This window comes from Mustela nigripes, chromosome 1 (genome assembly GCF_022355385.1).
Source record: "Mustela nigripes isolate SB6536 chromosome 1, MUSNIG.SB6536, whole genome shotgun sequence".
In the NCBI taxonomy this organism is placed as follows: domain Eukaryota; kingdom Metazoa; phylum Chordata; class Mammalia; order Carnivora; family Mustelidae; genus Mustela; species Mustela nigripes.
Window position 1 is genome coordinate 174,900,238 of NC_081557.1, and position 21,592 is coordinate 174,921,829.

At 39.4% G+C, this 21,592-nt stretch overlaps 1 protein-coding gene across 19 annotated transcripts in view; it reads left to right on the forward strand.

Moving 5' to 3' along the window:
• ANK2 (ankyrin 2) overlaps positions 1-20,646 on the forward strand; it is a 323,814-nt gene extending 303,168 nt beyond the window's left edge. For 15 of the 19 annotated variants that reach the window (XM_059377495.1, XM_059377473.1, XM_059377509.1 and 12 more), the window contains 9 exons: positions 790-864; positions 3,083-3,214; positions 4,188-4,331; positions 6,680-6,965; positions 8,619-8,907; positions 11,798-11,881; positions 11,984-12,148; positions 13,182-13,364; positions 18,376-18,486. In XM_059377495.1, the coding sequence (XP_059233478.1) occupies positions 790-864; positions 3,083-3,214; positions 4,188-4,331; positions 6,680-6,965; positions 8,619-8,907; positions 11,798-11,881; positions 11,984-12,148; positions 13,182-13,364; positions 18,376-18,390 (1,373 nt within the window). In that variant the 3' untranslated portion in view covers positions 18,391-18,486. Of the gene's footprint in view, positions 1-789; positions 865-3,082; positions 3,215-4,187; positions 4,332-6,679; positions 6,966-8,618; positions 8,908-11,797; positions 11,882-11,983; positions 12,149-13,181; positions 13,365-14,716; positions 14,809-18,375 lie in introns of all 19 variants that reach the window. The other 4 variants (XM_059377490.1, XM_059377415.1, XM_059377417.1 and 1 more) reach the window with 4 other exon arrangements.
• Positions 20,647-21,592: the final 946 nt, after the last annotated feature.

Here is a 21,592-nt window from a genome sequence, read left to right on the forward strand (position 1 = left end):
ATCTCTGCAATAAAGACTATTATTCTTAAATTTGTGTCAAAGGAAAATGTCATACCTAAAATGCTGCCCATCAATTAATGGAGGTTAAAAACCAAGGGGAAAATGACAGCTTGTGGGAATAATATATAAGCTTACCTAGTAGTAAGCAGACAGAAATTTCACACAAAAGACATCTATACCTATTGATACAACTGACACAAGTATATACGCTTTTATCCTTCCTTCTTCCAGGGTCACCAGGATCAAGGAACATTTCTCTGGCCAGACTAAAAAAAAAACCCAGGATGGCCTGATTTAACCCATGGTCTATGTCTCTTATAAATCTTGGATATGATTTCTTTCAGACATGACCTGGAAGTGATCTATGCTGCCACAGGCAATAATAGGAGGTCCTAACCCGTTACTCTACTTCGGCATCCTATTTATGATTTTTCTGGTTTTTGATGAACAAGACGACTGTCTTCTGGTGGGCAGTATTCTCTCAGATAATTTTAAAAAGAAAGTCCTAAGATTACTAGAAATCAACAACTTTTATAATATGTCCAGTGACTAGTCTTGATTAAAGAGATATGGAAGCAGTTGGTTTTCATGATTTATAATTAAATTGACTCCCCATTCCATTCCAGAAATCAGACAAACACACAATTTAAAATGATTTGAAATATAATAGCTAATTTGTGCTATTATCAAATATTTGGACCAGTGACTTCCTTTCTTTGGATGATAAGTACTGTGGTTGCTCTCCTGTCATAGACACCCTTTGGCCATTCTGTTTTTGACCTTCTATAGATCAACAGGATGAGCAGGAACGGATCGAGGAAAGGCTGGCTTATATTGCTGATCATCTTGGCTTCAGCTGGACAGGTAAAATTAGTGTAACTTACTTTTTCAACAGATCTTGCTTTGTTTAAGAAACACAGTTGCATCAGCCAAGTGTCATTAACAATGAAAAAGTATTTGTTTCCTTGGGTGAGACCACATGGAATAGTGAAAAGAATAATAAACTCTGAGCTAGAAAATCCAGACAGGCCTTCTGTTATCTCTGGAATTTAGAAAAATAGAATTTTAAATCGGGGGATTTTGAGAATATACCAAATGTCACTCTCCTCCTTTGGGAGCCATGGATATCCAAATTTTGAGGGGATTATTGTGTTTCAGAGTCATTGTTAGATGCAGTTGTCACAAAATTTAGTTGGAGATTTAACCCAGGTCTCCTTATTTTAGATACCTTCATTGTGAACAGTACTAAATGTGCTTTGGTTGCATATTGAAATACATAGGAATAAGATGTTTCACTAATTTTCTGAGAAATAGGATATTTAAGTATAAAAATTGCAATATATGTAAAATTATTAAAAGAAAATGAATTGTAAAATCAATATGAACAGAAATCCCTAAGACCCTTAACAAAGATAATTAATAACAGGGCAGAGAGAATAGTCATTTCCTCACTTTTTTTTTTTTTTTAGTTTTTTTAAAATTTAATTTAGTTTTATTTTTTATTTTCAGCATAACAGTATTCATTATTTTTTCATCGCACCCAGTGCCCCATGCAATCCGTGCCCTCTATAATACCCACCACCTGGTACCCCAACCTCCCACCCCCTCGCCCCTTCAAAACCCTCAGATTGTGGACTCTGAAAGTCCATAGTCTCTCATTTCCTCACTTTTACACATTTAAGTAGTTGTTAAATACTGATCAGGTTTTGTTTTTTTTTTAATTGAGGGATTTAGGGGGAAGGAAGGACATCAAAATATCCTTGATTGACTAATTAAATAGGTGACATCCAGAATTATTTATTTTGTCTTAAGTATGTGTGTGTTTGTGCATAAAATGTAGTATCTATGTACTTGTTGAAAATTCAAACCCCACAACCATACAGAATGGTAGAAAATTGAAAGTGTAAAGAAGTTTCTCATACCTGCCTCTGGTCTTCTAGCTTCATACCTCAAAAATCGCTGCTTCCACTTTCTCATGTATTCAGGAAAAAATATGCAGTAACCACATCTAGGTGTACTATTTTAAAATAAGCACAATTTTTCTCAATGGTATTCCTTGTAAATATTCCATCAGCATAGACATCTATCTCATTCTCAGAAATGCTATTTAGTTTTACTGTGTGATAGTATCATAATTTTATCAGTGGCCTTTATTGCTGGACATCTAGGTTGTTTCCTGTTAATGACAAATATTGTAGTGCATTGATGTATTTTCATGAGAATCTCTATAGGGCATGTTACTAAAAGTAGAATTGAATATCTGAATAAAGGGTATGTATTTTTTAATTCTGAAAGATATTTGCTGATTGCCATCCAAAGAGTACTTATTTGCACGCACACACACATACACACCACAGTGTATAAGTGTCCATGTACTATGTGAATGGTAGACTTTAAAGGAAAATTTTGTGGCTTTTTCCTTAGGTCAGTTAATGCTTCCCAGAGCTTTTATTCAAGTGACATCAAATTAAAGAAAGTTTATCCAACCAATGTAATATAACCACAGCCAGTCTTTATCCAAATATCCAGAAATAGGATTTACAGTACTTAAAACATTATTTAATGATGATTAAAAGTGAGAAAGTCTGTTACTCCTGTTCTCAGTAATTTATTTTCCATTATCTTGGTTAAGAGTATAAGCCTGTATTAATGGTCCAGTCTGCATTTTGGAATTAAATGGGCCTGAATTAGGCACGTTTTATCATCCGTTGCCTCAAATGTAGTGTTTCCACTGTGAATGTGATCAATTCCATACCTAGTTGTTGTTGTGTTTTTTTTTAAGATTTTTTATTTATTCATTTGATAGAGCTCACAAGTAGGCAGAGAGACAGGCAGAGAGAGAGGAAGGAAGCAGGCCCCCTACTGAGCAGGATGCTAGACAAATTCCATACCTAGTTTTAAGGAGAACCTCCACAGTTAGGGACAGAAAAACAAAGTCATCTTGAGAGTCACTTCTAATGCACAGGAGGAGAAAACGAACACTATTACAGCAATAGAAAGAACGCATCATTTACGAAATCACAGAGCCAGGTGTGGAGACGCTGAAGTTCTGGTGTTTATAGAGTAATATTTTCTTTTCTAGAATTAGCAAGAGAACTGGATTTCACTGAGGAGCAGATTCATCAAATCCGAATTGAGAACCCTAACTCCCTGCAGGACCAGAGCCATGCTCTCTTGAAGTACTGGCTGGAAAGGGATGGGAGGCAGGCTACAGGTAGGTGGGAGCTCTATGTGAAAAGCATTAGGCGAAAGTCTTGCTCAACAAGCCCTTTCATATAAATTCAGTAAAACAATAAAATACTGAATGCCGTTAATCTGAAATACTGCCATAAGCAAATGAGAGCAAGCTATGACATTTCTAAAATACGCATCTTGCGTAACAGTTCTTACACTATATTCCCATGAATAATGTCGGTTTAGGGGAAACTCTGGCTGCTAATAGAAATGTTATGAAAGACCTAAAATTTTCTAAATATCGGGAGTGGACACTGTTCCTTTGTCATTGTTTTCAGCTCCTGAAAATTAGTGCATTGCCTTCAGCTCCTACTCTCTTTACTCCTAAATAACTTAATTGAGGGAAAGATGTCACATAGATATGCTTTATAATGATTTGCATATAATATTCTGACCACATCAAATTGATTGAGAGGTGATAAAGACCATTACTTCATCTCATTCTTCCGCTAGTCTAAATTTGCTACTTCCTTTAGTGTCTCTCTGAAGATCACCTAGAGAGCTCCCTTATTTACAACCAGTCTACTGGTTTTTGCCTTTCCCTCTCTTGCCATTCTCCTAGGTAGGATTGCCAGATTTGGCAAACGAAACTAGAGGACACCCAGTTACATTTCAGAGAGTTAACAAATAGTTTTTTAGTATCGGTACCCTCCATGCAATATTTGGGATATATTTATACTTTATAGTTTATTCGTTTTATCTGAAATTCAGATTTGACAGTGTGTCCCATAATAATATCTGGCAATTCTATTTTAGAGCTTATGCCTAATGCTTTCCCACCTTTCTATGCATGTATCTTTTCTGTTTGCTTATGTTTTATAAAGACCTTTAATTAAGCTTTGGTTGTTTCCTATACAAATATCAAAATTCTAGTAAGACAACTAAATGAAAGAGATCTTAAAAACAGTACTTACCCCTCAAAAGTAATAAATGAGTTTTTTCTACTATCCCAGATACCAGTCTCATTGAATGCCTCACTAAGATCAACCGAATGGATATTGTTCATCTCATGGAGGCCAGCACAGAGCCTCTCCAGGAGCGCATCAGTCATAGCTATGCAGAAATTGAACAGACAATTGCACTGGATCATAGTGAAGGTCAGACAGTTTGTGGGTGTGGGTGCATGTTGTATCTGTGGTTAATTTGGGCAACTGGACCACATCTTCCCTTTTTTTAGAGGGCGGTCTGTAGACTTTGGTGATCACACATTTTTCTTGTTTTATAGGTACCCATACTGCTCATTCTTTGTTATTTCACCATTGTCCTAATCAGTTGGGACTGCTATAACAAAATGCCATGAACTCAGTGGTTTAAACAGGAGAAATTTATTTCTCACCATTCTAGAGAATGGAAGTCAGAGATCAGGATGACAGCATAGTCAGGTTCTGGTGAGGACTGTCCTTTGAGTCACAGATGGCTGTCTTCTTGCTATGTCCACACATGGGGGAAAGAGACCTAGCTAGATCTTTGGCCTCTTCTTATAAGGGCACTAATCCTGTTCCTGAGGGCTCTACCCTCATGACCCAATTACAGCCCAAAGGCACCTCCAGATATTATTGCATTGGGATTTAGGGTTTCATCATATGAATTTTAAGGGAATACAATCACTCAGTTCATAACAACATGGATGACCTATCCATTTCCCTTGTCTCAGTTCCTTGATGGCTTCTGATACTTGTGTCTGTTACTCTACATGAGCTACCCATTTCAGTGCTCACAACCAAGACTATATCATCACCACTGACTTTACTACTCCAGCGTCCTAACTTGAAGCATTACATTTACTTCCTCTTTTGCTTCCACACCAACATTTCTTCAGACCCACTGGGACCTCCAGCCATTCGCCCCGCCATCTTGTCAGTACTCATTTTTTCACATTCTCATTCTCATTTATTCACATGCTCACTCACTTTCTTTCTTCTTCCCTCTCATCTCTATTTTATACCGAGAATTTTCCTCTTCTTTCCAGCTTCCAGCATTTCTCTTCTCCTTATTCACAACTGATGACCACACTTCATATTTCCTAGAAAAAATGAGAATCATCTGAAGGAAATGTCCATTTCTTTCACAAATCTACCAACCTACATGCATCTCAGTGCCTGTACTCTGCCTTCTTTCTGCTGTGAAATGTCTTTGCTTTGCTAAAACTGTCATCTCTTCTTTTTTTCTGGATTTCATCCCTTTTTATCCAGTAAAGGACCTCATTGCTCTAGTTGTCCTCTGTGGCATTCTACAACTAGACCATGCTCAACAGCACTAAAACATGCTTTAATAGAGCCCATCTTCAAAAAACAAAACAAAGCAATTCCTTTCACCCTATATCCCTTCCTGTTTGTTCTGTTTCTCCATTTATTTTATAGAAAATCTCTCCAAAAATAAAGTCCAAGCTTCCTCTATCTGCTTCATGTCTTCTGGTTCTCTTTAGAGCTGTCTCTAGAGTCCATGCCACTCAGTCTTTTGTCATCACCACCCAACAGAAAACAGTCTCCTAAAACTCACCAGTTATTTCCTCATTGCCAAATATAGTGAGTAATTTTTCAGTCTTCACCTCATGTGCCCCTTAGTAATATTTGACGAAAAAATTAATCTCTTCTTAAAATATTTTCTTCATTCACTTTCCAGGATACCCTCCTTCCGTGTTTTTTTCCCCCAATTTTACTGGCTATTCTTCCTCAGTTCCTTTCTGTAGCTTCTTTTCCTAGATTTCAGTGATGGTATGTGTTACTGTTCAGTGAAAGCTTGTCCTATCTCCCATCTCTCTCCTTTTCCATAAAACCCAGAGACCTGGGCTCTCTGCAGTTCCCTGGGCACCCTATGTGTTCTCAGGCTGTGGGGCTCAGCTACTTTTTGTTACCTCCACTCTAGTGGACTCTTCTCCTCTCAGAGCATCAATACCTCAGTACCTGTTTCTCTCACTTACTTCAGGCCTCTGCTCAAAATCGTCTCCTAACAGGACTCTTTCCTGACCAATCTATCTAACACACTAGCCCTATTTGCTCTGTACTTTTACCCTGATTTCTTTTTCTTCTAAAATATGTCATAAATTTGTATCTGCAGAAATAAAAGTTCAGTGAGGACTTGTTCATTGCTTCATGTCTAACATCCTAAACAGCACCTACTATGCTGTCGATACTCCATATAGATCTGTTGAGTGAATAAATAAATAGATGCACGTCAGCCATACCTCTGCCAAAAATTTTTCAGGGGCTCCTCATTGCCCTGGATATTGTAAAATTCCTTAGCCTGGCTTGAGAAATGCTGTGTGAAAAGGGTACTCACCCCAGAACGTTGTTAATACAAGTCAGTACTTCCAAAGCACCTAGAACAGTGCCCAATGCATAATCAGTATTTAGAATGTATTACCTATTGTTACTGTTTAATATTTACCTCTTTAATATAAGTGAGCTGCGATTAAATACTGAATTAAAATTGTTGTGCCCCACAGGGTTCTCAGCCCTTCAGGAGGACCTATGCACCACACAGCACAAGCAGAAAGAGGAGCGAGTTGCTTCTAAAGAGAGCGAGTCCTGCGAGCACCCTCCCATTGTCTCAGAGGAAGACATTTCTGTCAGTTATTCCACTTTTCAGGATTGCATCCCCAAAGTAGAGGGGGACAGCTCAGCAACAGATCTCTTTCCCCAGACTCACAAGGAGCAAGCCCAACAGGATTTCTCAGGGAAAATGCAAGAACGGCCTGAAGAGTCATCTCTCGAGTGTCAGCAGGAGTACTTGTGAGTTTCAAAAGAAAAGCCTGTCATGTGCAATTCCAAGGAACAAGCCCGTGTGACAGGAGTGCCAGGCATATACTGCTGTGAATTATTTTCAGATAGTTTGCAAAGAACCCCACCGATAACAAGGGCCAGAACTACAGACAAAGAGCAAACGATCTGAGACAGAATTGTGACAGCATTGTGTGGGAGGCCTGCTTGCACCAACTTCCTGTTCTGTGACCTTGGGCAAGTCCCAAAGCCCTTTTGGTTTCTGTTTTCACATCTTTAAATTAGAGTAATATGCACCATATTCATCTCATAGGGTCACAAGTCAAGGACGTGCCCGTGAAAGCGTTGTTGCAACTATACAATTTCACGTGAACCTCATTCTTATTGCTTGTAAGAGTCCTGCCCCTCAGACAGGACTGAAATGCTCTGGTATGTGCCAGTTGTCCCATAGCCCGTTCAGAGCGTGAAAAGTCAGTGTAGGTGAAACAGCCCTCGGTATGTTTCTCCAGAGTGGTGGGGTGGCTAAGAGTAGAATTGGAAACACAGCAGAGATGATTCACACAGAATGAAAGACCATTAAAATAAGGTGGGGTGTGGTCAGAGTGGGACTAAAGAGAAGTTTCCCAGAGAGCTTCTGGTGAAAGGAAACGACGGAGCAGGCAGCTCAGAACTCAAGTTCTGGCCTTTCTAGAAGCGAAGGAGAAAGAGAGTTGTTTGAACGGCACTTGCTATTTAGAGGAAGAAAACAGATCTTGCAAAAGGCAAATGCGTCCCCTGAAATCCGAGACTAGTGTGTCAGGAGATTGCGTCATAGCATGGCTCTTGTCATTAAGTGAGCTTTGTGCTGGGGTCACTGGAACTTAAGAAGAGGGTGAAATGGGTAAGAAAATCAGCCCTTTTTCCACTGAGCTACCACCTGCCAACCACCTTTAGATTTTAGGGGAGAGCAGAAAGAAGAGAGGAGAAAAAAAGGAAAAGGTAGGAAGCAAAGAGGGCATATCAGAGAGGCACTCTGGGCACTTAACATCTGTGGAGCGACAGAAATTTGCAATAAGTTAAACAGAAAAAGCAGAAAATTCTCTTACTTAGAAAATGAGATTACAAAGATTGCCTTGGAGTAACTCCAAATTACATCAGTAGAAAAAGTTTTAACTAGGTCTCTCCATCAAGTAATACAGTTTTCCAGAGGTATTGTAAGACTCCCTCTCTATTTACAATTATGATAGAGATACTAACATGCGGTTTGTATATTGGTTCTTAAAATTTTTTTCCCAAACTTTGATTCTTGTCTCGAAAGCCTTATTATCTACAGAACTTTTTCATATAAACCTCCTCAAATATTCAAGATCCCCTTGAGTTATCAAAGAAAAGATGAAATTATAATTTATATACTTTGTGGGGATTAAGAAATGGTAATACATTTTGGGATAATTTTTATCTTTAGAATACATCTTTCCCTGTCAATGCTAGATCAATGATCTGTAACTCTATACGATATGTTACATATGATTTTTATTCAAATTTCCTTTCTTGGCCACATCTACAAAACTTATTTTAACTTCCATGGACCATGAAGATAAATTCCATTTTCCTTCTAATTCTCTTGCTTTGGGAGTAGGAAGAATGTGTATACTCTTCTGGTATAGCTTGGCTTTTCCATTTCAGTGTGACAACCCCAGGGACGGAAGTGTCAGAGACTCAAAAGGCCACGGCTGTAACTGGCTCTCCCAGCAAGACCCCTGAGGAAATTAGGACCCCTCCTGAGGAGGAGAGGCCATACCTCCAGACCCCAACATCTAGTGAGCAGGGAGACTCTCCCATCATACAAGAACCTGAAGAAGCCCCAGAACATGCGGAGGAGAGTTCTCAGAAAACCAGCCTTGTGATTGTGGAGTCTGCTAATAACCAGCCCCAGGATCTTGAAAGGCTCAATGAAGATGAAGCTTTCCATAAGGTAAGAATCTCTTCGTTTTCCTTGCCATAGGAAGCAAAGCTACAAACCTTCCCCAGTTTCCACTTCTCTACTGGCTTATTTTTTTCCCTGAAAAAAGTTAACCTGGGTCATGTGAACCCCTCAATCCCTTTTAAAACCTGGGACCAACCAGAGAATCTAGAAAAAAAAATGATACACATTCTAATTCTAGCTATTTGACTACGAGCTGTAATTTTACAACTGAAAAACCTTTTGCTAAGGAAAATGAACACTGGGATGAATCAAGATACCCGATAGAGCTTTTCAAAATTGATAACCACAGGGGTGCAGACTAGTGGGAGGGATTCGCGGGGCCTCAGGTAGATGCCAGCCACGGCATCTTGTGGGAGCCAGACTCCGGGTAGATCTGCCTGTGCCATCAAACGATGAGCAGGCAGACTGTGGCTGTCCCGTGGGGCTTACCTCCCCAAACAAGTTTTTCTTGTTAAAGGAAAAATTATTTCCAAAATAGATCTCCTTATGTCTGTTTTAAGAAGGACTTTGAAAAGGGACATGGTACGTAAACTTACTGCTGATTCAGAACATCGGAATCCCTGACTGGGGCAAGAGTTGACGTCACACTCTTTCCTTTGTCCTTACGTGAGTTTTGATGTTGCGAAGAAGGGTGGAGACCGTCTTAAGAAATTCATTTAAACCGTTTCTTCTCAAAAGGCATTCTAAACTGTTCATATCCCTCAGCATTAATGGCGGGGGTTTGAGCCCTCCTCAGAGCTCCTGAATCAAAATGACTCTCAGGGAGGGAAGCAGGACCCAGAATCTGTTTGCATTAAACGTAATTTAATATAAATTAAATCATATATTTTTCCTTTCGGAATTCAAAAACATTTTCTACCTCAAAGTGTTTTTGAAGCATTAATATATGTCTTAGTAGTAAAGAATGAGTTATATAAAAGAACTGAAACTTTTTGGGGAAACAAGTGATACAACTTATCTGCGGGCTTAAGGCCTACATTTATTTTGGTTCACTATGAGGATGACATCTGCTAGCAGGATTTGTCTAAAATCATAACTATAATTAGGAGAGGTTCAGGCAAATGAGAACTATGTCCCAATTTTGGCAGTTACCTTAAATAATAAATTCATCCCATGAATGGAATTTTATTTTAAGTTTACTTTTGCACAGAATTATTCATCTCCCAAGTTCTTGGCTTAAATGAATTCTAGTAAAAGTGTTTCAAAGATGCTATCTGGACTTAGAAGTTAATGAAATTGAGCCTAAGAATCCAGTGGCTAAATGAAGTATAGATTTCAAACAATTATCTGCATAATTCATTTATTTTTTTCAATGCACATAAATAAATTTTGATAAGTCCTTCTGTATTCCACTTTACACAGGTCTGTTCCATTTATTCTTAATGAATATCCAGTTACCTCTGTGATGCTTCTTATTTTGACTCTTAACTTCTCATGACCTTATCTTGAGGATCCAATTTCAGTCACTTTTCGTGCTGATCATATTTCTAGGTGGCAGATTCCCGAATGTTTTTAAAGTAAAATTTGCTTAAAATTTTACAGATCTTCCTTTCGTGGAAAAGCATGTAGAAATACATCAGGTATTTAAAAATACGTCGAAAAAATTTCATTGAGTCTTCTTTAAAAAAAAAAAAAAATCATCCTATTAGGAAAGTGATTTGATAGAATGCTCCTGAGATATGTGTTCTAATCTAAAATTATGTCTTCAGCTCCATCTCTGACTCTGGCCCAGACCCATAACATCAGACTGGCCAGTCCATCTTAACTTCTCTGCAAAATGAGTCTAGTATTCATAGGCTGCCTTTTTTGTTGCCAGGGAGATGCTCCACTGGCTAGATAACAGCTACTGGGAAATTGTGGCTTTTTGCAGAAAGTTCTGCTGCAAGCTTAAGTTATTTCTATACCTCTGAGTTAATCATTCCAAGCCTAAAGCCTGAGTGTAAGTGGCTTATAAATGTTTTTTTGTGTTGCTTGAGTTCTGTGTTTATATCTGGTGGTTTATCAGGAGTTTAAGTCCAAGCAGTGATGTGGACAAGCTGCACATTTCTTCTGACAGATTTTGACAGATGGGCACTCAGACAGCTTTCAGAATTCCAAAATTTTTTTTTCATTCATTGAACAAAAAATCTATTTTCTTATATACACCTGTTTGCCCTGCTGGCTTTTCCACCAACGCCTCCAGGAATGAGACTTTCAGAAAACAAGTGTGAACTAAAGCAGAAACCAGTAGTGAAGACATTCCTTAGCTTGTTAAACAAAACCATGCTTCCATGCTTCCACCAGGAGCTAACAGAGGAATTAGGTGAGCTGGAGGCCAGCTCAGATGAGGAGGCGATGGTAACTACCAGGGTTGTCCGCCGACGAGTGATTATTCAGGTAATAGCTGTTACGTTACTGCACGTCCGGGACACTTCTGTCCCCATAACCCTTAGAGAGTGGTAGACCTGGAGCAATGAGGGCTCGGCATGCTCTTCAGGGAGTGCATGGCCATTCAAAAGCAGATCCCTAACTCTCCTAAGTTTGGTTTGTTATAAAAAACAATGCAGTGGTGATGACGTTGGCAGCCCACCTCGAGAGAGCAAACAGCTAGAGTGAGAGCGCTTCTTCCGTTCTGCCCACCTCACCTCGCTTGTCCGTTTTTGTTTGTGTGTTTGTTGTACACCTAACTTTGGTCCAGTTCGCCTAAGCATGTTATCACCCGCCCATTTTTTTTTCTTTCTTTCTTTTAAACGTACTACTTGACAGGACTCGGCATCTCAGCAGTGCTTCTCAGTAGCTTCCTTCATTTTCTAACATGGTTCCCATTATAAGCCCTTGGGAAGAATTTCCCAGAATCAGTGCCAAAGACAGAAGTGACCCTTTTCTCTCAACCGTTTAGGGAGATGATATGCCTGACATACCCCCGGAAACAGTCACAGAAGAAGAATACATCGATGAGCATGGACACACTGTGGTCAAGAAGGTACCGTCCTAATGTGACTGATTTCAAACCTCCTGCTTAAAACGTATCAGTCCCCCAGTACGGTCCCTCAAAAACAAGATCCATGAATAAAATATCTTTCAGGTCACTAGGAAAGTCATTAGGCGGTATGTGTCCTCTGATGGCACAGAGAAAGAGGAGGTTACGATGCAGGGAACGCCCCAGGGACCCATCAGCATTGAGGAAGGAGATGGCTATTCCAAAGTCATGAAACGCATTGTATTAAAGAGTGACACCGAACAGTCAGAGGTAAGAACATCAGATTCTCCAACGTGATTTTATGGACAAGTGTGAAATAGAGTCAGAAGAGGTGGGTGACATTGTTTACCCACATTGGCCCCACAGCTCCCCATTACATGGCACCCTACTTTCAGTTGTACATTCATTTTTTTCTTCATGATTTTGTGGCATTTTAAAATAACCATCGAGGAGATTTGTAGCCATTGTATTCATGATCTCTGTTTGGTCTTTCTTATTTCTGTTTTCTGTTCAGTTCATGGTTGCGTACGTAACAATAGAAATCCAGAAGTCAAATTTTAAAAGACCAGAGTTCCGTCGGCTGGCAAGCAGTATGTCACAGAAAGTCCCTTGCAACTGTGTTGTGGCACTTGTTCCACAGACAGCGTGGCAGCCTCTGTAGGGCCCTGTTGATAAATATTTGATATTTAAACTTGTGCATTTCAGAGTCGCTAAAGGCAGGGTCCAGAAATTCCCTTTCCTCTAGTTTTCTCTTTCCATTCTACTCTCTTTGAGAAACATTTACTCTCTTTGATGTGTAATTTGGGACACCATCACTGTTTTGCATTCATTCACATCCTCAAAATGTTATTATCAGGCACAAAGTTTTTCCAGAAATCTACTTTTTTGGTTTCTCATATCTTTGAGAGTTTCTCCTATGGGGATTAGTTTTATCTTCTTAATGTCAAAGCCATTTAAACATGGAGGAGAGAGTTTATCAACAGGCTGTTAGGTCTGCATTGCACTGAGCAATTGGTTTCTTATTTACAAGACTTCCTGACGGGTTTTCATTCAGGTGACTCATGAGTTTGGTGCTGTGTACGTAGACTCTTCCACAGAAGCATCACCAGTTGATTACAGGCTTTTTCTTTCTTTCTGTAACTGCTTCTCTTTTCCAAAATACTGTTTTCTGGAAGACCGGTATATATCATTGTATGGTTTTGGGGTTTTTTATTTGTTTGTTTGTTTGTTTTATATGAAAGAATTCATCACTGTGACATTGTGGCAGTCAGAAACCATGTATCGTGTGTCCTTCATTCATTAGGTAACTTTGTCTGAGCCCAGCATTTTGTCCAGTACCTCACAATTTCAGGCTGAACCAGTGGAAGGCCGTAGAGTCAGCAAAGTTGTTAAAACAACTATGGTACATGGAGAGAGGATGGAGAAACATCTGGGTGATTCTAGTTTAGCCACTGATCTTCCTTCAGCCAAAGATGACTTTGAAGAGGTATAGAAGCATTATCACTTTCATGTTTTTGTGTGGTGTATGTATATTTTATGTTTGCTTTGTGTTTAAAAAGAAAATGGTTATCATCATGTCATTCCATATGTGTATTCATGGAAAGGTGCAGAAAAATTCAAGAGAGTAGAATTCCTGTGTGAATAACTTGTACAGTGAGGTAATGTTTCCACAACTTGTGGTATTCATCAGTGTCATCTTAAATGCTTTTAAAAAGAATTCCCTTCAGCTGAATCAGAATCAGAATCTCTGGAATTAGGTCATGATTGTACATCTTGCTAGGAAGTCCCAGAAGTAACTTCCCAATTAATAAGAAAAAGAAATAAATAGGTTGCAAATTATCTTTACTAACTAATATTCTCAAATATTTCTGAAGATTGACATTAAAGAAGATTCAGTTTTATTTTAAACCTAGAAATAAAGTAAGTATTTGTCATTATTTAAGTTCTGATTTTCAGGAACTAGGATATGGATCCACAGTGACAGACCCACAGACCCTTACTAGGATTCAAAAATTTAAAAATTCTGAAACCGAAACAAATTTTGTAGCTTAGTAGCAAGTTAATTTGGTGGCAGAACTTAATATGAACTAATACGGAGCTATTAGGACTTGGAAGGAGTTTTAGTCCTCCCTAGAGTGAATATTCATATGGTTTGCTGCTGATATATGTATGAGTTTGATTACAGGATTCTGCCCCGGCCCCTTCTGGGGTATTGAAACATACAGTATGTATCATATTACCTTTCTAAAATCCAAAAAGAAAAAAAAATTCTGGGTTCTGAAACACATCTGGCCCCAAGGGTTTGACTAAGGGATTGTGGACCTATGCAAATATCTACAAAACACTTTTTGCTATTGAGCCCTTTTGAAGTTAAATGTTACACGTGTGTCCTCTTTTTTACCCACAATATACACCGAGATTGCATATGAATGCGTTGAGGTATGAAAGGCATACCTTATTTAAATACTTTTAAGGACCTTGGATAATCAGAAGATGAATTGTGTGAGTTGTACACTTTGGGTCTTATTCATTTGTTGCTTGTTTTGCCTCTAATCATTATAGTGATCGGTAGAGTCTCCACTGGGAAGAGAAGGGGTGAGGTGAGGAGCAAATCAGAAGTTGGTCAGCGCAGACGTTATTTACCTGCATCGTAGTACATGTCCCTCACAAATGGGAGGAATTTAGATAAAACTCGATTCTTTTATTTGATCCCGAGATTGTTTTTATTTACCCTTTCAACTATAGCTTTTTATACTCATTAGCGATTAAGCACCGGAATAGATTCTTTTTAAGTCTATGGTTTACAATGGGTTTTGTCCTGTTTTCTTTTTTCTTTAGGCTTTGACTTACACAGGTAGCCACATGAAAGTGCACTTCCCCAGTTTAGTAGAGAATGAAATCCTGAAAGAGGATGGATCAGTCATTAAAAGGTTTGGGTTAGCATGGGGTTATGCTTTGCCAACTAACACCTGGAGTTTTTTTCCCCCAATTTTAAGAAAATAAAAACAGCCTCTACATATACCCTAACATCCCTTGGGAACTTCCAACTCTTTCTGCATCATACACTTTTGTCAAGTGGTAGATCTGTCAGTTGTCATGCCTGTAGCGTCCTCTGGATGCTTTGAAAGTAATAGCAAAGCTTGAGGAGAACGAGACACCAGTTGACACAGTCACTCCCTGGGTTTTAGCAAGGCATCCATTTCGCTGAGGCCTCCTGGCTGGGATCTTCCATTGTGTTGATAGACTTGGAGCTCATATGAGGAGAAATCTAATCAGCAGCTCGCAAATTAATCTTGTGACCAGCTACTTTCAGTTCAGTCTTAGCAAATCATAACTGCGTGGTACATGCTTTGGGTTTTTTAAAAATCTTTTTTTTTTTTTAACCTCTATCCAAAAGCTTTAAGCTGTTTCATGATTCCGCATGTGAGTGGCAAATAACATGAGCATGAGTTTGATATCCCCAAACCTGAATGTACCTAGCAATGCTGAAACCAGGAACTCTATGAAGTTTAGAAAGTGCCATAAAAGCAGTAAGCACCTCACTTTTGTGCCTAAGAAAGGGGGCCAGCTGTGAAACTCCCTGGTTAGCCTGTCCCTATCACCTATTTGATGTATGAACTCGAGCACCCTTGCCTCTTGCCTCATCTCCTGGCCCTTCTCTCTGGTCCTCTAGCAGCACCAAGCTAATGATGCGCTCTCAGCTTCGCAGTGAAAAGACACAATGGAAACTCAAGTTACTATTGTGCTTTCCATTTCATTGTAAAGAAGAAAAAGATTGTCATTTATAGTACTCTACAAAGCTATTTTTAGCCCGTAGAACATAATAATTAGGAACAGTGAATTAAAGGTTCTGTCACAATTCCACACTCCAATCCCATGTGAACAGCAGCAGCAGCTAAGAATTGAAGAGTATAATTGCTCAGAGAACTTTAAAAATGCTATGTAAATTAAGGATAAAGTGCTTTTTGTACTCTGAGCTTTTAAGTCTGTTATTCAGTTACTCAGACAAAACCACATAAACCATGTGCACACCCCAGCATCATGAGCTCTTTAAATTGGACTACATTTAGGGACCAGTTAATCCAAAGTTCTCAGTCATCTCAGTTACAGCTGGTGAATTTGAAGCCAGGGATACAGACAACTCAATTAAATTCTATAGCTATTTAGTTCCAGAACTGTATTTGTCATGTATAACACGTTTATCTTGTATGTTGCTGAAGACTTTTTATCATACCCACTGCCCCCCCAAATACATGAGTAGATTCATTCCACTGCTTGAGTTATATGCATATGCATACTCACAAACACATTCATCTATACACATCTGCACAAAATAACCAGAGTTTGCCCTATGACAGGAACATCACTCCCCCACCCCCCTACCGCCCCCACCCCGCCAACCCCCACCACCAATGCAATGAAGGCTTCTTTAGCTCTTGGCAGAAATAATCAGATATTTGCCTTTTGGGAGATGCAAATTATGAGTGCTGAATAGTTATAAGTCTAATTTCAACCACTGGAACCAAATTTGATCTTGTTATCAAGAGGAACAAATTTGGTGTGCCTGGGTGACTCAGTCGGTTAAGCGTCTGATTCAGATCATGATGTCAGGGTCCTGGGATCAAGCTTCACATTGGGCTCCATGCTCACTGGGGAGTCTGCTGGAGGACTCTTTCTCCCTTTGCCTTTACCCTAGCTCTCTCTTTCTCTAAAATAAATAAGTAATTTTTTTTAAAAAGGAACAAATTTAAGTTTGCTTTCAGATACAAAATAACTTATGTGAGGGGCGCCTGGGTGGCTCAGTGGGTTAAGCCTCTGCCTTCGGCTCAGGTCACAATCCCAGCATCCTGGAATCGAGCCCCACATGGGACTCTCTGCTCAGTAGGGAGCCTGCTTCCTCCTCTCTCTCTCTGCCCGCCTCTCTGCCTACTTGTGATCTCTGTCAAATAAATACATAAAATCTTTAAAGCAAAACAAAACAAAATAACTTGTGTGGTGTCGAAGGAAAGGAGAGAAGTTTGAAGGAAGGGTAAGAAGAAGAGAACATGCGAGAAGAAGGAAGAAGGAAACAAAGATGCTCACAAGAAGGTTGAAAGTATTTTGGCTAATAGAAGTCTTAAAAAAAGATCAGGATGATCTTCAACGCATGGCAGCGTTAAAAGGTAGAATAATGGTAAGGGCAGAACTTCCAGCTCCTTAACACTAGGAATCAGTAAGAAAAATGCTGGGTAAAGACACAAACATTTCTCCGTGGTTTTTAGTGAAGATACGTAACATCATGGTTACAGATTCAGGCTCTGGAACCTTTGAGTCTTGGCCCTGCTTCATACTAACTATGTTATTTTGTATTTGGAGCATTGCTTGAAATCTCTGAGATTCACTATCCTTATTCATTTTAATAATAGTGCCTGGCACATAAAAATGCTCACCACATAGTAACGGAATGAATAATTATGTTTAGAAGTAGTGAGAAGAAGAGAGGGTGTACAGGTTACAGCATAATCATTTTCAAGTAAGGATGCAGGAAAATGGTAGTACAAAATATCACAGTACATCAGAGCCCCTTTTGTCAAAGAATCACTAGTCAGGAGGGAGCCAAGAAAGCAGCAGACTCTTCAATGGCATAGAAGACCAAAAATGGGCAAAGTCTAAGGAGATCTGAGCAGATGGAGAAAGAATTTGTCTCTCGGTGTTTTTTCTCTTTCCTCTGTCTTCCCCACCATCTCTAGATGAAGTTTTGACACCTGGACAGACCCTCATCTCTCATTGGCAGTCACCTTCCTCTAGGTTGACAGAATAAGATTCCAGTTTTTAAAGATCTATAGCTCATGGAAACGTTTTTCTAGAACAGGATGCAACTCTAAGGATTAAGCTGGCAGCTAAGATGTTTTAAAAAATCAAAAAGTATTTTTCTCAGCCTGTCAAAAAGTACATATGGAATCCCTGCTTCAGGAGGAGCCGAGCTCTTTCTTTTTTTCCTTTTTTAAGATTTATTTTTTTATTTTAGAAAGAGAGAGCATGAGTGGAAGAGGCAGAGGGGAGGAGAGAGATTCTCAAACAGATCCCTTCTGAGTGTGGAGCCCAATGTGGGGCTCAATCCCACAACTCCAAGATCACAACCTGAGCCAAAATGGAGAGTTTGATGCCCAACCAATTATGCCACCCAAGCTCTTTCAAATCAGGGCACCTTAGCAAAACAAGAATGATTATACAGTTACTCTTGGAGAGAGTCCTATTAAAGCATGGTTTTAGTTACTTGAAATAGTTCTTAAGGTTTTAAAAAACATTCTTTATTCCGAAAGACTTTAAAACATTTCATGACTCATGTCAGACGGGAGAGGCCACGTTTAAAAGAAAGATGTGGAAAGATGGCTAGTGTGGAAGTATCCATAGGTAGGACAGTAAAGTGCTTTTATGTCATGGTTACCCCCATTCCAAAGATGGCAGCTGCGTTTCAGTGAAGAAAGCATAATTCTCTCTTGTCTGCTTTCCTCCAGGACAACAATGAGTAAAGCCAGTACACAGAAGAGGGCTGTGGTGAAGGACCAGCATGGAAAACGCATTTACTTGGAGCACCTGGAGGATGTACCAGAAGCACTAGACCAAGATGACCTCCAGCATGACCTCCATCAACTCCTTCGGCATTTCTGCAAGGAGGACTCGAAGCAAGAGGCCAAATGAGGGGCTGCCCAGTCCTCACACCAGAAACCATGCATTCATTCAATATGCAACTTCCCGTTTCATTAGCAGAGTGACCTCCCCAGCCTAATGGGATACCCTGACACTTCCACTTTTAGCAAATACACACCGCATTCTGTTTCAGTTTTTCCCCGTCCTCTTTCACTGTAAGCTGATTTGTGACCAAAGAGAGCATCCTTCAGTCTGGATGCTGTATCCACTACTTTGTTGTGTCTGTGCTAAACTGGGAACTGGCCACCTCCGTCGTTCTTTGCTCCTATACAAGCTTCACGAAAATCCTTCGATCAGAAGAACTTCACCTACAGACCTCTTCAAGTGATGATGTCCGGGAGTCCTTCCGAGGGATACCCTCGTACCATGTATATAGCTCAAATGCTCAGATGAACAACATATTAAAATTAAAACCACTGCCTATCATAACTACACTGGGCATCATGGAATAAAAGGCCTCTAGAAATTGCCGAACAATGGTTAATTACCATATTGCTAACACAATCGAGTGATAATACAGTTGGACTGCAAAAGCAGCCCTTCAGACCTACCACGTCCTTAGAACTTCCAGAGTAGCCATTGCTCCTAGTAAAAGATGGTTAATAACCTCAAGGACTATCCTAACTAAGCACTTACTGCTGGTGCTGGCCAGCCTTGGTTTATGATTCCCCAACGGCCACACGAGGGAGGGGAGAAGGGGAGCAGAAGGCAAAAGGAAAGAAACAGTGAGGTATTCAGCGGCTAGCCACCACATCCTGTGGCATTCTAGCATCTTCAGGTCTTTTAGATTTTGGACACATTGGCAGGGTATTTTAAAAGCTATAACTACTGTAGTTTTCCAGTTTTCATTGCTGCTTTAGCAAACCACGCTGTCTTATTGGTGGTACTTTCTCCTGGCCACTGCACTGTAGATAATCCATTGGAAACAAGATTTACCCCCTACGCAAAAGGTTAAACTCCTTCACCCTGTTGGAGTGGTTTTCTTTCCCCCCCTCCGGGTTTATATCTTCTCTAATACCTGCATGTAGCATTTAAAAATCAAAACCACAGTCAAAACTCTTCTAATCACACTGATGGTTTTCATTCTTTTGACCCTGAGCAAGCACTTTTCACTCTTCTGCTGGGTCTGTTTTTTAGCTTGCAGACAAGGTTGAGAAATCCTTACAAATTTGGTTTTGGTTAAAATTTTTGATTTATTTATTTGAAATCCAAACTCCCTTGGAAACTCTTAAGTGCATTTGTGCACTTTTTTGTTTGTTTCAGAGAAGGAACTTTAATCATCTGAGTGATTTCCATGTCCTATTCCTTATTCCTCTAGTGGTTGAAACTGTGTAGCATTTTAACATATATATATATTCACAAATATATTCATATAAACAGTATACATTTCGAATCAGTTATTTGTTAAAGAAAAGTATATTCAATGAAGATGAAATTTAAAAAAAAAAAAAAAGAGTCTATCCTCCAGGGATTGAACATTTTCCAATTCTATCTGGTCTTTTCCTGTTGTGCAAAAATGACTCATTGCTCCGAAAGTCAAAAACAAATGTGACAAACAATGGCACTTCATCATTTCGAGTAATGTTGCCAAGGGAGAAAATTTCCTGGGAGGGAGGTTTCCCACAAGCCAAATCTCTTAAAGCCTCAAACGCTAGCACTTTCTGGCAGTTGGATAGGAAATAAAGCTTTCTTTGGCAGCCAAAATGAGAGAGGCTCAATGGTGAAACTTTTTGAGACACGCCATGGCCTTCTTGTCAAAACCTTCACTGGAGCTCAAGAAAAGCATTTCTGTTGTGTTCTTTGCAGTGCAGATGACGTCTGTGTAACAACATAATGGTTATTCACCTTTTTTTGATTTTTGATTTTTGCTGTGTAATCAAAAAACTTGAATACTGTGAGAAGAAGTGAATTTTCAGTTGATGAATCAGCATCTTGTTCCCATGGTGATAACACTAATTGAATATATCTATGAGGGCATGTATTAGTTACTGGAAAAAAAAATACAACACTAACAATACATAGCTGCAATGTGTACAATGGCTGATTTAATTAAATAAAATGTACAAGTGTTAAATGTGGCAACAGTATTTCTTCTTCTTTACCACTTAATCTGTGATTTTAGGAGATACGATTACTAAAGCAATGACACAGATTTGAAGCCAAAAAGGGCACAAATCCCTCCTTTCCTTGTAGTTTTTATTCGGGGATGAATATGCTATACGGCCCAACACCGTATTAAACAGGGAGAGGAACAGAGTTTGTCTTTGCCCTCAAAAAACGTTTGTTTTTGTTATGCAAAAGGAGAAGATTTATATTTAGTTTTGGAATCGTTAGTAAAAAAAAAAAACAGGGACTTGGGGGCCCGGAGGAAATGAGGAGAGAGTAACGAGGGATTCCTAAGGCAGCGAGGCCCACGGGGCGGGAGTATCCCTTTTCAGTTCTCATTTATAAGGCAGTGGTGTGCCGGAAACACCCTCCTTTGAGAACAGCATTTCACTGGGGTGGGTAGCAGTGTTAGGTACCTCATAGCCTGAGAATTAAACATTAAATGGATACGTCAGTATAAGTAACAAAAGGGCAGAAATACACAAAACTGAAATCAGTTGTTATTTGGAGAGGTTTCGGTTTTTTGTTTTTTGAAAAATCCCTTTAGTGCTGCTGTAGTATTTTTTACTGTAAAAACAGTACAACAAGGCACGGTTAGGAAATCGAAGAGGTTTTACATATTTAAGAATTTACATATTTAAAATATAAGGTGGGGCCAACCCTCCAGACTGAGGGATGATTAAGCACATCTCATGAATGACTCGAATTAGGTATAAAAAGGTGAAAATTACATCTAAGCACATTGGAACCGGCTTGACTGGAATTTGAACTTTGGTTCCTAGTGGTGTGATTCTATTTGTCAGCATGGAGGGTCCGGGTGTGGGCAAGGAGACCAGGACATAAATAAAACAGATAAAGAGCATCTAACCAAGTATTTAGTGAGAACCAGCATCACTACAAGGTTTTCTTGAATAATGG